The sequence below is a fragment of the Amblyraja radiata genome, chromosome 11 (assembly GCF_010909765.2).
Source record: "Amblyraja radiata isolate CabotCenter1 chromosome 11, sAmbRad1.1.pri, whole genome shotgun sequence".
NCBI classification, from domain to species: Eukaryota; Metazoa; Chordata; class Chondrichthyes; order Rajiformes; family Rajidae; genus Amblyraja; species Amblyraja radiata.
The window spans coordinates 38763656-38780538 of NC_045966.1; the positions used below are offsets into that span (position 1 = coordinate 38763656).

At 46.7% G+C, this 16883-nt stretch overlaps 2 protein-coding genes across 5 annotated transcripts in view; one reads left to right on the forward strand and one right to left on the reverse strand.

Annotated features, from left to right (window-relative positions):
- Window positions 1-496: 496 nt before the first annotated feature.
- Window positions 497-12367, forward strand: LOC116978527 (MRN complex interacting protein). Of its 2 annotated transcripts, XM_033029723.1 has the most exons (7): window positions 497-674; window positions 3186-3245; window positions 4585-4682; window positions 5527-5596; window positions 8012-8163; window positions 9465-9561; window positions 11228-12367. In XM_033029723.1, the coding sequence occupies exons 1-7, from the start codon at window positions 615-617 to the stop codon at window positions 11900-11902; spliced, it is 1212 nt and encodes a 403-aa protein (XP_032885614.1). In that variant the 5' UTR covers window positions 497-614; the 3' UTR covers window positions 11903-12367. The 2 variants fall into 2 exon arrangements, with proteins under 2 accessions (XP_032885614.1, XP_032885616.1); XM_033029725.1 differs by lacking the exon at window positions 3186-3245 and having other exon boundaries at window positions 562-674; window positions 11228-12229.
- A 317-nt stretch (window positions 12368-12684) lies between these two features.
- sqstm1 (sequestosome 1) overlaps window positions 12685-16883 on the reverse strand; it is a 49033-nt gene continuing 44834 nt past the window's right edge. For all 3 annotated transcript variants that reach the window (XM_033029721.1, XM_033029722.1, XM_033029720.1), the window contains 3 exons: window positions 16306-16562; window positions 15239-15446; window positions 12685-14054 (listed from right to left, as the gene is read on the reverse strand). In XM_033029721.1, the coding sequence (XP_032885612.1) occupies window positions 13897-14054; window positions 15239-15446; window positions 16306-16562 (623 nt within the window). In that variant the 3' untranslated portion in view covers window positions 12685-13896. The remainder of the gene's footprint in view (window positions 14055-15238; window positions 15447-16305; window positions 16563-16883) is intronic.

Below are 16883 nucleotides of genomic sequence, written 5' to 3' on the forward strand. Positions count from 1 at the left end.
GTACCTTTTACAGGCTCCTATGCCTTACTACCCATTCACACTAGTCGTTGTCCCACCTTTTCATCCACTCCTCACACACAAGGAGCAATTGACAGCAGCCAATTTACCAACAAACCCGCACGTCTTTGGCATGTGAGAAGAAACGGACGCGGTCACGGAGAACGTGCAAACGCCACACAGACAGCTCCCTCGGTCAGGATCGACCCCGGGTCTCTGGATGCTGTGAGACAGCGGTTCGACCTGCTGCACCGCCGCCCCGCTGCAGTGGGAATTGGATAGAACCAAAGATCTTAGAGCAAGATCTTTGGATAGAACCTCACTGCGACCAAAGATGATGGCGCTCTGCCGGGCTGGTGCGTGTGGCCATCCCCACCATTAGGTGGTGCTACGGATTGTCCGAGTAATGCGCATGCTCCCGCCGGCAAGGCGACGGCTCCGACCTCCCACCGACAGGTAGCGCTCGGGGACGGTGGTGCGTGTGGCCATCCCCGCCGTTTGGTGGCGCTGCCGACCGACCGCCTGATTGTGCGCCTGCGAGCTGCCAGTTAGTGGGTGGCCGCTGCTCCAGTATCTTTGGTGGAGACGTGTGGAGCCTGAGACCCCAGGCCCAGGCCATGGCGCAGCAGTTCCAGGCGCTGAGGTGTTGCTTTTGCACCACCTTCCAGGTCCAGCAGGTGAAGAGCGGCGGGAGCCCAGCGCAGGGGACGGCGGGGGCTCGGCTTTAATGTCCTGGGGGTCAGTGTTTCGAGTCCCTGAGGTCTGGGGTCCACAAGTCATAGGAACAGAATTGGGCCATTCGGCCCGTCGAGTCTACTCTACCATTCAATCATGGCTAGACATTAAATGCTGGAGTAACTCAGTGGTAGCATCTCTAGAGAGAGGGAATGGGTGACGTTTCGGGTCGAGACCATTAGATAGTCATAGAGTGGAAACAGGCTCAACTTGCCCACACCGGCCAACATGTCCCAGCTACTCTAGTCCCACCTGCCTGCGCTTGGTCCATATTCCTCCAAAACTTTCCTATCCATGTACCTGTCTAACCGTTTCTTAAATGTTGGGATAGTCCCAGCCTCAACTACCTCATCTGGCAGCTTGTTCCATACACCCACCACCCATTGTGTGAAAACGTTACCCCTCAGATTCCTATTAAAGGACCCCCTCATCCTCCAGCGCTCCAAGGAATAGAGACCCAGCCTACTCAACCTCTCCCTATAACTCACACCCTCTAGTCCTGGCAACATCCTCATAAACCTCTGAACCATTTCAAGATTGACAATATCTTTCCTGTAACATGGTGCCCAGAACTGAACACAATATTCTAAATGTGGTCTCGCCTACGTCTTATACAACTGCAACATGACCTCCCAACTTCTATACTCTATACTCTGACTGATGAAGGACAATGTGCCAAAAGCCTTTTTGACTACCTTATCTACATGTGACTCGACCTACAAGGAACCATGCACCTGTACTCCTAGGTCCCTCTGCTCTACAACACTCCCCAGATGCCTACCATTCACTGTTTAGGTCCTGCCCTTGTTAGACGTCCAAAAATACAACAACTCATACTTCTCTGTATAACATTCCACCAACCATTCTTCAGCCCAACTGGCCAATTGGTCCAGATCCTGCTGCAATCTTTCCCAACCATCTTCACTATCTGCAAAAACACCCACTTTTGTATCATCAGCAAACTTGTTAATCTTGCCCTGTATGTTCTCATCCAAATCATTGATGTAGATGACAAACAGTAACTGGCCCAGCACTGAACCCCGAGGCACACCATGAGTCACAGGCCTCCAGTCTGAAAAACTATCTTCCACCATCACTCTCTGCTTCCTTCCATGAAGCCAATTTGCTATCCATTCAGCAATCTTTCCTTGGATCCCATGCGATCTAACTTTCCAGAGCAGCCTACCATGCGGAACCTTGTCAAATGCCTTACTGATGTCCATGTACACAACATCTACAGCTCTACCCTCATCGACCTTTTAAAAAACTCAATCAGATTTGTGAGACTCGACCTCCCACGTACAAAACCGTGCTGACTATCCCTAATCAGTCCTTGCCCGTCCAGATGCCTCGATAACCTATCCCTCAGAATACTCTTCAGTAACTTTCCAACTACAGATGTTAAGCTCACCGGCCTATAGTTCCCAGCATTTTCCCTGCAGCCCTTCTTGAAAAGAGGCACAACATTTGCCAACCTCCAGTCTTCCCGCACCTATTCTGTATTTAAGGACGACGCGTAAATTTCAACCAGGGCTCCCGCAATTTCCTCTCTGGTTTTCCGCAATGTCCCCGGATATATCGGATCAAGTCCAGAAGATTGGTCTACCTTCATTCAGGATAGTACCTTCAGTATTTCGACGGTACACTAACTTCAGACTTTACAAGTTTCAGACTGAAGAAGGAACACGACCGAAAACATCACCCATTCCTTCTCTCCAGAGATGCTGCCTGTCCCACTGAGTTACTCCAGCATTTTGTGTCTACCTTCAATTTAAACCAGCATCTGCAGTTCTTTCCTACACATTCAATCATGGCTGATTCATCTTTCCCTCTCAACCCCATACTCCTTCCTTCTCCCCATAACCCTTAACACCCGTACTAATCAAGAACCTGTAAATCTCTGCCTTAAAAATACCCAATGACTTGGCCTCCACCGCCGTCTGTGGCAATGAAATCCACAGATTCACCAAACTCTGACAAAAAATTCCTCCTTGTCTCCTTTCTAAAGCATCTGCAGATCCTCGTGTCTACTCCTTGACTCAGCAACATTTTCTTTTACAAGTTATCCAGTTTCGTTTTGAAAACTCCTTTTGAATCAGTTTCCATTGCATTTCCAGATTTTAGTTTAGTTTAGAGATACAGCACAGAAACAGGCCCTTCATCCCACTGAGTCCACGCCAACCTGTTCACACTAGTTCTATGTTATTCCACTGTCTCATTCACTCTCGACACACTAGGGCCAATAACCTACAAATCCATACATCTTTGGGAAGGGCGAGGAAACCGGAGCACCTGGATGAAATCCACACCATCACACAGTGAATGTGCAAACGGCACACAGACAGCACCCAAGGTCAGGATCAAACCCGGGTCTCTGGCGCTGTGAGCCAGTGGCTCTACCAGCTGCATTAATCTGCATTTTCATGAAACTTAATTAGTCTTATTTATTTTAGGTTAAAAAGAGCAAGAAGTGGAACTGCAAACTATGCGCAGAGAAACAGTCAATGCTGAAGGTGAGGATGTTGAGATAGTGGCATTGGGTCACAGCCTGAAGTAAGGACTTTCTGGCCCTTCTTCTTGGTATGGCGTGCACAGCCAAAGTTGTAGGACAACTTGTTCTATTTGATCTTATTTGATTGTTCACGCCGGGTTGATTGCATTCGTTGAAACAGGGCGGACCACGTGAAGGTTGCAATCTCCCACGCCTTTCTGGCCCTTACAAAGGGCGGCACAATGAGGCAGTGGTAGAGTTACTACCTTACAGCACCAGCTCCTGACTACGGTTGCTGCCTGTATGGAGTTTGCACATTCTCCCTGCGACTGCTTGGGTTTCCTCACACACCCCAAAGACGTACAGGTTTGTAGGTTAATTAGCTTCTGTAAATTGTCTCTAGTGTGTTGGATAGAACTAGTGTACGGGTGATCATTGGTCAGCGTGGACTCGGTGGGCCGAAGAGCTTGTTTCCACACTGCATCTTTAAACTAAACTAAAGATAGAGGAAACAAATGCACAATTCAGTCTGAGAATAATTATCCTTTGGTATTTCTCCATTCAGCCTGTTAATTGGTGCAAAGGAAAGAAAAAGTAAATCTCTGGTCATTGCAGTAATTAGTCATTGACGTACTGTCCCAGTCTTTCGTTGTGGGATCCACAGACTGTAAATCAGTTGAAGCGCAGGCATTGCTTGACAGATATATAACCATCAATTCTTGGATGACAATCTCACCTCTTGAGTCAGAAAGTCATGGGTTAAAGTCCCAGGTCAGAGCCATGAATATGTAATCTAAGCTGGAGCACAGTGCTGGAGTAACTCAACGGGTCAGGCAGCGTCTCTGGAGAATATTGCTAGGTGACGTTTCGTGTCAGGGCCGGAGCGTCTGAAGAAGGATCCTGATCTGAATTGTCACCTATCCATGTCTGACATGCTGCCTAACCTGCTGAGTTACTCCAGCACTTTGTGTTCCAGCTTAGATTCTGGCATCTGTGCTTCCTTGAGTCTATGTAAACTAATCTGTTAGTACCCCGTCTACCCATTCAGTAAGATGTAAAAGATCCTTTGGCTTGATTATAGAGGAACAGGGTTCTCCCTGATTTCCTGGAATATTATATCAGCCTCAAATGAGCTAGCTATACACAAATTAGCTGCATTCCACGTTAAAAATGTTTTATTGCACTGTGACAGGTGGGACTAGTGCAGATGGGGTATGTTGGTAGTGTGTGGGCAAGTGTGGCCGAAGGCCCTGCTTCTGCCCTGTATGACTATGACTATTATGCGTTGGGATATTCTAAGGTTGTTCAGGTTACAGGTTTTCTTCCTCTGATCCCATCCCCTGTGCTTAATGGTTTGTCAGGTGTATGGCCAGGGCTCGGGGGCTGATTGCAGAAAACATGTACAGAGACTAAACATGCTGCAAGGACTGAAGATGCAGGAGATGGAAGCCACAACCTGGTAACCTCATTCTTTTCCATGAGTTTAGTTTGCATAGAACATAGAACAGTACAGCACAAGAACCAGCCCTTCAGCCCACAATGTCTGTGCTGAACATGATGCCAAGACCAACCCTTACCTACCTGCACATTATCCATATCCCTTCATTCCCATGTATTTATCTAGAAGCTTCAAATGCCACTATCATATCTGCCTCCCAGGTACCCACCACCCTCTGTGTAAAAACAACTTGCCCTGCACATCTCTTTTAAACTTTTCCCCTCTCACCAAAAAGCTATGCCTTCTGGTATTTGATATTTCCACCCTAGGATAAGGGTTCTGATTGTCTAATCTTTCTATGCCTCGCATAATTTTATATACAGGTACTTCTATCAGGTCTCCCTGCAAACTGGCGTTTCAGAGAAAACAAGTTTACTTAATGTAACACATGGAAGTTCATCAGTCCATCAAGTCCACGCCAACCATCGATCACCTTTTCACACCAGTTCTATGCGATTTCACTCGGGTTCCTATTAAAGCTTTCCCATCTCACCTTAAGCCTATATAATCTAGTGTTTGATTCCCCTACCCTGGGATAAACCCTGCGTATTCACCCTATCTACTCCCCCCGTGATTGAGGTGGATTGGCTTGGTATTGAGCCAAAAATGCAAAAAGAACTCCATTATTTCAAGATCAGTAATAATTAGTTGCATTTAAGCATTAATAAGTTCCATTGAATCTGTATGAACCTTCTGCCAAGATCAGATTCTGGGAATTCTCACACACAGCTTTCCCAGGTTTGGCTTAATATGTTCATTTACTTTATCTATATGTTTATAATGTGGGTACTGTGTTTTTGATAAGGCCCACTGAGGAAGGAGCAGATTCCAGCCAGGATTGCCAACCTCAAACAGTTAGTGCGGAGAGTGGACAGGTAAGAAGAACTGAAAAGTTAAGTCAATTGCTCATCGGTGTGTGATAGAAAATGGTTCTTCATAAGCTAGGATACCATTCTGATATTCCAACCTACCTCATTGCGGACATTTGGTTCTTTCTCTGGAACTGTAACGCTATTACGCTGAAAATTATATTCTGTACACTGGTATTTTTCTCTACTCTCCACCATACTTGTGTATGGCTTGTTTGTATGCATTTGTATGTATTAGTTAGCATACAATAACTTAGTCTTAGTAGAGACAAAATGCTGGAGTAACACAGCGGGTCAGGCAGCATCGCAGGAGAAATGGAATAGGTGACGTTTTGGGTCGGAACCCTTCAGTCTGAAGAATTAGAGAATTCAATGTTCATACACAAAGTGCTGGAGTAACTCAGTGGGTCAGGCAGCATCCCTGGAGAAAAGGACCAGGTGACGACCCGAAACATAACATATTCCTTTACTCCATCGATGCTGCCTGACCTGCTGAATTATTCCAGCATTTTGTGTCTATCTTTGGTATAAACCAGCATCTGCAGATCTCTCCTACACACTGAGTATTGGTACATGTGACAATTATAAACCACTACCAATAGCAAAAGGCAAAGATGCCAGATATTCTGGCCATTTCTCAGCATTTTCAACATTTACTGTTTTTATTTCACATGAACATATCAACTGTTCGTCAATTTGGGTGTTTGGGTTTTGTATCAGATCACCATGGCTTAATGTTGGGTTTACAGTGCTTTTAATATTGGCTGAAATAAAAGGCATACTTTAGGAATGATGTATTCCCCTTGAATTGTGTGCAGACATATTTACTGGGATGATGCCTGAACACCAATGTAGAAATGTGTGAGATGATTCTGCTTGGAATGGAACTTAAAAGGTGTAAGTTAATGGGTGAGTTGGTGAAATATTTCAAGAAGTTAAGGGGAACAGATAAGGTAGACTGAGAAACTATTTCCTCTGGTTGGAGAGCCTAACTAAGCCAGTTCGGTATTCCGAAAAACGCAAGGAATCATGGGATTTTTTAAAGGTCATTCGAGAATTTAAAAAAGCGAACGGGGTGCCTGGTAGCGGGGGAGAGCGGGTTGTAACAGCGAGAGAGAGAGGGGGTAGATGCGAGTGGGAGACAGGGAGAGACAGTGAGAGGTGAGGGTAGAGAGGTTTCAGTTAGAGAGACCACCACAGGTAAAGCCATGGCTCGTTGCTTCTTTGAGAGTCGAGAAAATGTCCTCGTTCAAGATAATCCAACTTCAGAACCCTCTCGTCTCGACCACGCTGGAGATTTCCATGGGCGCAAGGAACAAATGACCTAACGTTTGCATTGAGTGAACTGAGTGTTCTTGCCGTCCTCGTCGTACTCCGGCGTTTTGTGAGAGTGGTTGGATCCCGGGATCGAGGAGTCAGCGCCCGACAGGTGAGGTGGCTGCGGTAGCTGGTGCCTCTCCGCTCGCCGCTGGAAGAACTGACACCTCTACTCCCCGGGTTGGGCGCTGCCTCCTTGACCCCGCTGCTTGGCGGCGGCCAACTAGGATTCCAGAGGATCGCCGATGCCTCACTTCAGCTCCTGATTCCCCTGTCCGGATAATGTGACCGATGTTGGTTGAGCTAAAGCTGGGATCCAACCACTCTCACAAAACAGCGGTGTACGATGAGGACGTTAACACTCAGTTCACACAACGGAAACTATAGGTCATTTGTTTCTTGCGCACGTGGAAATCCCCGCTCCCATCTATCCCAACCACGGCGCAACTGTCTAGGAAGTCTGAAGGAAGGTCTTCTATCCAGAAGTCCGTGGACGGGAATGTCGGCCCAGGCTGGTAGGCAGTGCGGAGGGGAGGCGCCAGCCCCAGCTCGACTCTGCCTGTCCTGCCGGCGGGACGGGCGGGGTTGAGCTGGGGTCGGTGCTTCTTTTCCTGCGGGCCTGGGCCGTCGCTGCCAGCGCCCCGCCGGGACAGGCAGAGCCGAGCTGGAGCAATTTACAGAGGGCCAATTAACCTACAAACCAGCACAGCTTTGAAATGTGGGAAGAAACTGGAGCACCCGGAGGAAACCTACGCGATCACATGGAGAACATGCAAACTTCATACAGATAGTGCCCGAGGTCAGGATAGAACCCGGGTCACTGGCGCTGTGATGCAGCAGCTCTACCGCTGCTCCACTGTGTCGGCACTGCTGTTGTTGGAATACTGAATACTGAATAGCTACTATTTTTAATTAACAACCAGTTAATTAACAACAATGACAGAGTAGTGGCTTTTTGAAATGAAATTGGTTACAGCCAGCGATTGTTAAAATTGTGCTTTAAAGTGAAAATATTTGTAATAAAGTATCATTGAATTCATTGAACCTCATTTCATAACACCGTTCTAACTGTATACTTTATAAATTGCTTCCTGATGGATACAGAGCCACGCAGCTAGTCGTTGGAACGTTTATCTGGACCAGAAGCTGGTAGAAGAAACAAAAGAAGGAGGAGGAGGAGGAGGAGATGACGAGATTGTGTACACTGACAGGCAACGGTTCCAGACAGACATGAAGAATGCTGGCAGAGGTCGAAGGTCAGAGCTGAAACTAGTTGTATTCGCAAAGGGCATTACGTAGAACAATGCACAGGGACAGGCCCATCAGCCTACAATGTCTGTGCCCAATATGATGCCAGGACCAACTCTTCTTCTTGCGTATGGCATGCACAGCCTAAAATTGTAGGAAGGACCAACTCTTATCTGCCTGCACATGATCATATCCTTCCATTCCCTGTATATCCATGTGCCCATCCAAAAGCTTCCACCAACACCCCTGGCAGCACATTCCAGGCACTGTAAAAAAAACTTGTCCCGCATATCTCCTTTAAACTTTGCTCCTTTCAACGCAAAGCTATGCCCTCCAGTCTTTGACATTTCCATCCTGGGAAAGGGGTTATGACTGTCTACCCTATCTATGCCTCTCATGATTTTATATACTCGATTAGGTCTCCCCCCAATTTCAAGTGATCTGGGGAAAACATTCCAAGTCTGTCCAACCTCTCCCTACAGCTAGTACCTCTTAATCTATGCATCATTTTGAATAATCAGAAGAAGGGTTCCAACCCGAAACATCACCTGTTCTTTTTCTTCACAGATTCTGCCTGACCTGCTGAGTTACTCCAGCATTTATGTCTATCATTCAGGCAAACCTCCTCTGCACTTCCTTTAAAGCCTTCCTGTAATGGAGCGACCAGAACTGCACACAGTACCCAAAATGCAGTCTAACCAAAGTACTATGAAGCTGCATTATGACTATCTGAGATCATCTGCTGTGGGTCAGGCAATCTTACTCTTTGACCATGATGTGGTGAAGATGCTGCAGATATTGACTCGCTGCCCTGAATAAAGCAATTAGTTAAGAGCAAATTAGAAAGCCTAATATTAAACATAGATAGAGTAGAAATCCCTTTCCCAGGATTAGAGGGCACAGCTTTAAGGTAGAGGGGTAAAGTTTAAAGGAGACGTGTAGGGCAATTTTTTTTACAGATTGCGCTGCCAGGGATGGTGGTGGTGGCAGATATGATAGTGGTGTTTAAGAGGCTTTTAGATAGGCACATGGAGATGCAGGGAATGGTGGGATATGGACCACGTGCAAGCAGAGGAGATCAGTTTATCGTAACATTGTATTCGGCACAGACATTGCGGGCTGAAGGGCTTGTTCTTGCGCTGTACTGTTCTATGTTCTATTGAGGAGCTTATTAATGTCAAGAGAAGACTGAATGTGGGTAATTCACTGGTTCCTGGGAAGCGAGTTACTGAAGTGTTGCTTTATTTCATAACTTTTGAAGAAAACGAAAGCCGTCTGTATTGGAAATCTTTATCTTTTCCATTCTTAGTAAACGTAAAAGAGGATCGCACTTTGACTCTGAGAAACTGCGTCCATATGGAGATCGTACTGATATCAATGCAAAGGAGACTGCTGGAATGAAAAAGGTACAGTACCTGGCGAGAATTTATCTGTCTTCAAATGCAGCAGGGGCAGCACAGTGGCACAACGGTAGAGTTGCTGCCACACAGCGCCAGTGTTTCATCCTGACCTCGGCTGCTGTCTGTGCAGAGTTTGCACGTTCTCCCTGTGACCATGTGGCTTTTTTCCGGGTGCTCCGGTTTCCTCCCACATCCCAAAGACAAGCAAATGTGTAGGTTAATTGGCTTCTGTAAATTGTCCCTAGTGTGTAGGATAGAACTAGTGTGAATGGGGTGATCGATGGTTGGCACGGACTCGGTGGGCCGAAGGGCCTGTTTCCACGCTGTATCTCTAAAACGAAAACACTAAAAACTAAAATGCCACAGACCCCTCCCGCCACGACTCAGCCTGTGGTACACGGCGGGCTTAAAGGTGATAATCCCCCAGGCATCGACTCACAGAGCAATAGAGCAGGGAATCAGGCCCTTCGTTCAAACTCTCCTTCCACTAATCATTCACTCTAATTCTACTCAAAATCCCATTTTATTATAACGTCATACAGCCATGGAAACAGGCCCTTCGGCCCAGCTCGTGCAGGCTGACCAAGATGCCTCATCCCGGCTTGTCCCATTTGCCTGCATTTCACATATCCCTCTAAATCTTTCCGATCCATGAAACCATCCAAGTGTCTTTGGCATGGACATTATGGGCGAAGGGTCTGTTCCTGTGTTTAGTGTTAAGGGAATCGTTGCTACGTTCAGGAATGTGCAGCTGAGGTTATAGACCGGCTACGATTTATTGAAATATGAAGCCAGTGCAAGGGCAAAATGTGTCACCTCTGTCCCTGGTTCTAACACTTGTGAAGATAGACACAAAATGCTGGAGGAACTCAATGGGTCAGGCAGCAGCTCTGTAGAAGAGCAATAGGCGAGGTTTTGGCTCGAGCCCCTTCTTTAGACTGAGATTCAGGGGAGAGGGAAACAAGAGGTATGAAAAGGTTCAGAAATCAGAGTCAGCACCGATGACCAAAGAAAGGTGGAGTCCACCATGGTTCATTGTTGGCTGTGGAGGAGGTGATCATAGGATGTGAACAGTGGAACCAGCAGGACGACTAGGGTGGGGAGTGGCAGAGAGAGGAAATGTAGGGGTTACCTGAAATGAGAGAGATCAATATCCATATTGCTGCCCCACCATTTAAAAGACACTTGGACAGATAGATGGATAGAAAAGGATTAGGGGGGTATGAGCCACATCCAGGCACTTGGGACTAGCGACCCGAGGCATCTTAGTTGACATGGACGAGTTGGGCCGAAGGACCTGTTTTTGTGCTGTACGACTCCTTGAATTAGGGCTGAGCTTTGGGACTGTTTGTCTGAAGAAACCGACTACAGTGAGCTCAGGCAGCTTTATTGTCATTGACCTGAGTGCTTTACTGTTTGAATAACTTTATGCAGGTATCAACTCGAAGATAGACATAAAATGCAGAGTAACTCAGCGGGGCAGGCAGCATCTCTGGATAGAAGGAATGGGTGACGTTTTGGGTCGACACCCTTCTTCAGTATGAACATCACCCATTCCTTCTATCCAGAGATGCTGCCTGTCCTGCTGAGTTACTCCAGTATTTTGTGTCTATCTTCGGTGTAAACCAGCATCTGCAGTTCCTTCCTATGCAGGTATTAATCTGTGTTTCAGAAGCACATGAATTCCTCAATGATTGAAGGCAGCAAATGGAGCTCCGATACTGGAGAGGAGAGGGATAATTTACACCGGTCCAACTCGGCAATCCAGTTGGCTGACAAAGGCCAAAGTAATGAAGATTTGTTGACCAAACGGACAGAAGCCTCGAAGTGGGATAAGTTCCTCCCTCTCAGCAACGCGGCTGTCAGCTGTGAGCAGCACTCTGCCACCGCTCGCCTCCCCCTTCCCCTGGCAGATGAAGATGATGAGGCTGTTTCTGCTGCTCCTGCCAGTGTGCTGCGGACCGCTGATCCTGAGCCAAGCCTGTCGCCCACAACACAAACAGCTGCGAAGATAGAGACTCAGCCAGTGACAGCAGCCACTGTGGAACACGTGGAAGGAACCAGTGAGGTGATGGATTTATCTAGACTTTGTGACTGTACAGGAGTGAGCATCAACGCTGGTGGGGCAGGGAAGGACTGCCAGGCACAACTGGCATCCACTGTATCTGTTTATCGTGCTGCCAGAGTTTCAAGCTCCCTCAGCTCAGGGACCTCCTTGTCCCCGCTGGTGTCTGCTCCCCATCAACGATCGGCCGCAGAGTCACCACAATCAGCTCCTGGATTAACCTCCAAGCAACCCTGTCCCTTTGTGTCACTGTTTCAGACAGATGAGGACTTCGATTTGTGATTTTATTTTCTTGGAGGATTTTAAAGGGTTAGGGTGAGTACCCCATTGGATAGGTGATATTTTGGGTCGGGACCAGAAATGTCAACTATCCATGTTCTCCAGAGACGCCCTGTGACCCACTGAGTTACTCCACACTTTTGTGTCCTTTTTTGTATTATCCAGCATCTGCTGTTTTTTGTTTCTACTGTTGTACTGTGTGGCTAGGCATGCATTTCACAAACTTACTCTCAATCCTCCATGACACTGCAGTGTTGAGGTGAATCTGAAATGATTTTACAAAAAAAAGGTAAAACTATGGGTGGGACAGGAAGTTTCTAGAGCCGCTTCGTGTTGAAACAATCCTGCAGGTTGTCAGATTTTGGCATGTTTCACTTTCTTTAATGTTTTTCACTTTGCTTTGCATCATATTCAAAAAGTATATAAATCTGTTCATATTTCTGACCTCATTAAAGTATTAAACCATCAGGATTAGCAGTAGTTATTGTTGGTCGCCTACTGAGATTTTGAAGTCTTCTACACTTGAGATCATGTTCTCTGGGCCAGTTGGCTTCACTAACGCTGGTCCATTGCAGTGTAAAAGCCCAGAAGAAATTCCCTGGAGGTGGGATTGCGGGGTTTAATTTGCCGTCATGTTCGGCATAGCTAATGTAGTGTGAAGGGCCTGTTCCTGTGCTGTACTTTTCAGTGTTTAAGTACTGACTGATACTCGCTTGGAGTTTTCCTGTGTGAAAAATGCCATATTTTCACTTTGTTGTGTGTGTGTACTCAGTAATTTTCCACCATTTTGCTTTTTCAAATGCATTTTTTTATTGCTAGTAATAGAGTAACAAATACAAAGGTTCAATTGCTGAATTAATTTTAAAACAGAATCCTACTAGGGCTGAGCAGGAGAGGAACTATGACAGGAGGTTGGTGGGAGAGAAGGAAAGTAATTCAAGTAGTTTCAGGCCACCTAAGCTGAGAAGAGCCAATACCATCTCCCCGAGAGTGCAGACAAGCCGCCCCGAGTGTGATGGGGCTGCACTGATGTGCCTGGCCTCTAAACTGTAATTCACACCACCCCTGGTCTTGCCCCTTCCAGTTCTATAATGTTCCCTCTTACTCGCCCATGCTAGTGCCAGCTGCAGTTGCTAAAACCCCCAAGCTGTGAAATTCTTATCCCATTCTTCTCTGTTCTCCAAGATGCTTGGGAAGCCCCATCATTCTACAAAAGGAAGACTTTGTTCAATAGCTTGGCACCTGAACACACAGTCACCCTCCCCTGACTGCTATTGGGCAGAGCCACAACTATATTTACCCTGCCAGCATTCTGAAGAGCTCAGTGATTCTTAACATGCTGTTCCCCATTCTTTGCTTCAGACAAAAACAAATATTTGAGCATCAACTCTCTCCTCCACACAGAACAGAAATTGGTCCCCGCTTTATTCTAAAGTGATTGTTGTGCAGTAACAAGTGGACATGCAGACTAAACAGACATCCCATATGAGAGTTTACCACCCGTTATCAAGCAACTGCTTCCACTGAGCCTGTGCTTCACCGGCAAACAAGCAGTTGTTTCATGGCAAAAGGCTGCTTTCAGTAATTTGGTCGTGATGTTTGTTAATTCTCTTGAATTTGTCCCAGCTTTCTCAGCAAGAAAAGTGACTTGACTGGCCATATTTTGAAATAGTGTAGATGAAGTGAAATTATGTAAACTACAAAATCAACAAAGTAAATATCTTCTACACAAGGGGGTTTGGGTGATCTGGAATAATTTTGACCTTAACTAAAGAAAAGAAAATCTAATCGTGCTCTCAGTGAGACTTATCAACTCAGGTTACGAATTAAAATAGTTTGCTGATTCCTTGCTCAGCCCCAAACTTCTCAAAAGCAGAATGGTTTAACAACAGTGAGTGCAGTTAGGCCCCATTTACAGAGTGCAGCAGCTGAAGAATATTGCAGCAGTGGGTTACATAGAGGCTGCTGCTGGTGGCTGTGCTCTCCCTCACGGCGCTTCATTGGCGCGCCGGCCCCTTGGCAGGCTGCATTGCATCCAGCGCCGATCCAATGTCACCCTGCTTGGCCTGCAGCAGCCGCGTCAGCCACCCCTCCTCGTCGTGGAACCCCATGGACAGCATCTGGGACAGGGCTTCTATCAGCCGCGGCTCCGCATCTGCAAGAGAGTGCACGTTACCTGAGGAGGAATGGAGGCAAGGAACTGCAGATGCTAATTTACCAAACAAAAAGACTCAAAGTGCTGAAGTAACTCAGCAGGTCAGGCAGCATCTCTGGAGAACATGGAAAAGTGATGTTTCAGTTCAGGACACTTCACAACAATAGTGGGAAAGAAAGCTGGAAGAGAGGTGGGGGTAAGACAAAGTCTGGCAAGTGATAGGTGGATACAGGTGATGGTTGGACAACGGCCAGAGATGAAAAGGCAGAAGGAGTGAGATAATATTTATAAAACATTTATTCAGGTATATGGATCGGATAGGTTTAATGGATATATGTAGGCACGTGGGACTCGGGTAGATGGGGCATCTTGGTCGGTGTGGGCAAGTTGGACCCATTTCTGTGCTGTATGACTGACTGTAAGAAAATACAATAAGTAACAGACGTATCAGTACAAATATATAAATAGACATAGTGCTGGAGTAATTCAGCAGGACAGGCAAATGTGGATAGGTAACGTTTCAGGTTGGGACTCTTCAGACTGGGGGGGGGGGGTGAAGTCTGCATACAAGTGAGGGAGGGTTTTGATTTAGAGATGGTTGGACAAAGGCCAGATGCAACAAAAAACAGGTGGTGGTCATTTTACATAACAAAGATGAGACTAATCTCTATTCTTAAACCCTATTAGCTATCGGGAGAGGTTGGTTTGATTTCTCTGGAACGCCACAAGTTGAGGGGAGACCTGATAAAAGTATATAAAATGATGGGAGGCTCAGACAGGGTAGAACACCCCCTCCTCACCATTGACCAAACATTATCTTCCCCCCCCACCCTCACCAAGGTTTAATGGGAACTTTCCTTCATTCCCACACACAGAGAATGAGGGGAACGAGCTGCCAGAGGGGGCAGTTACTATAAAATACATTTGGACTGGTACATGTATTGGTAAGGTTTAGAGGGACATGGGTCTACGTGTGTAGATGGAGCACCTTGGTCAGCATGGACGAATTGGGCCGAAGGGCCCGTTTCTGTGCTGTCAAATGGCAACAAGTGATAATGTTTGGTCAATGTAATTTTAACAAAACGCAATTGTGTTTTTAACATTATGTACAGTTAATAGCTTTAAAACAGGAGTAAATTAGTCAGGTGAATAACAACACAACTGGGGATGAAACCCCTGCTCACCTTGTGGGAGGTGAGGATACACAGCTGCCTCTCTCAGTCCAGTTGGTCCCTGGATATAAGAGTCTGGGCCTTGTTGCTGGTTTGAGGAAGCCACTCCCTCGGGGTCTTGCAGGTGAAGTTGTTGCATTGATTGCAGTTCCCCTGTGGATGGATCAACTCCTTTTGGTGAGAGGTGAGTCCATTCCTCCTCACTGTCAACGCCGGGACTCTGTCAGGCAAGAGAGGGGCAATTAATTTTATAAACATTTAGCACGCAAATCTGGGAAGATCATGAATGTTTCACAAATTAAATGAGCAGATTCTTTTGCTGGCACTTAAAGATTACAAAAGTGGCAACCCTCAAGCAGACACCATTTACTGAATAAAAAAGGACACAAAGTGCTGGCCTAATTCAGCGGGTCAGGCAGAATTACTGGAAAACATGAATAGGTGACGTTTTGGGTTGGGACTCTCCTTCAGACCAGACTATCCACGTTCTCCAGAAATGCTGCCTGACCCCGAGTTACTCCAGAACTTTGTGTTCTCCACCGCTAAAAACAGATAATCTGATCACTGGAATAACTTAGCGGGTCAGGCAGCATCTCTGGAGAACATGGATAGGTGACGTTTCAGGTCAGTTCCCTTTTTGAGTCTGAAGAAGTGGCCCAACTTGAAACGTCACCTTTAGAACTTAAAAATACAGCGCAGAAACAGGCCCTTTGGCCCACCCATTCCGCGCCAACCAGTAACCAACAATCCTGCACATCTTTGGAGTGTGGGAGGAAACTGGAGAGCCCAGAGAAATTCACGTGGCCACAGGGAAAACGTACAAACTCCACACAGACAGCACCCATAGTCAGGATCAAACCGGGTCTCCGGCACTAGAAGGCAGCAGCTCTATCAATGTGCCGCCCTAATGGATCCATAATCCATGTTCTCCACAGATGCTGCCTCACTCACTAAAGTACTCCAGCACTTTCTATGTGTTTGTAAACCAGCATCTGCAGTTCCTCATTTCATCATTTATTAAATAACTGCTCAAAGATGTAGTCTCTGCTGCAAAGCTAAACTGGCTACTGGAACACTACCTTGGGCTCCCCGTCTGTTGGGTTGAAAGCCACCAAGGAGCTGTGACTGTGGGAAGACTGTTCCACGTCCATCAGGTCAGCTTCACTCTGCTGCAGGCTGGAGGCGGCAGATCCCCCCGGTGTCTTCTGCTTCTGGTTGGCAACGAGCAAATCAGGGCGGCTGCTGCTGTCTGCAGACTCAGGTTGGCTGTTTACCGAGCACTCGGCTGCCTTAAAGCGATGGCCCTTGTGTTCCACATCAATGTCTACATCAATACCTGTAATCCAAAGCAAGCACATGTTTGCACCTCTCACCTATATCTCACACATGCTTTTCCCTTCCCACCTACATGCACCTATTTTCCCCTCCCTCCATCTACTTTTCCCTTCAACTTTCACTTATTCATCTATTTCTCCCCTCCCCATCCATTCCTTCTTCTAGCTTCATAATTTGAAATTCTTCAATCCTTTTGTCACACCTTGTCTTTACATCTCTGGGCTTTGTCCAACCATCTGCCTCTACATTCCATCTCCTCCCCCCCCCCTCCCCCACACGTGCAATAAGTCTGAAGAAGGTTCCCGGCCTGAAACGTCTCCTC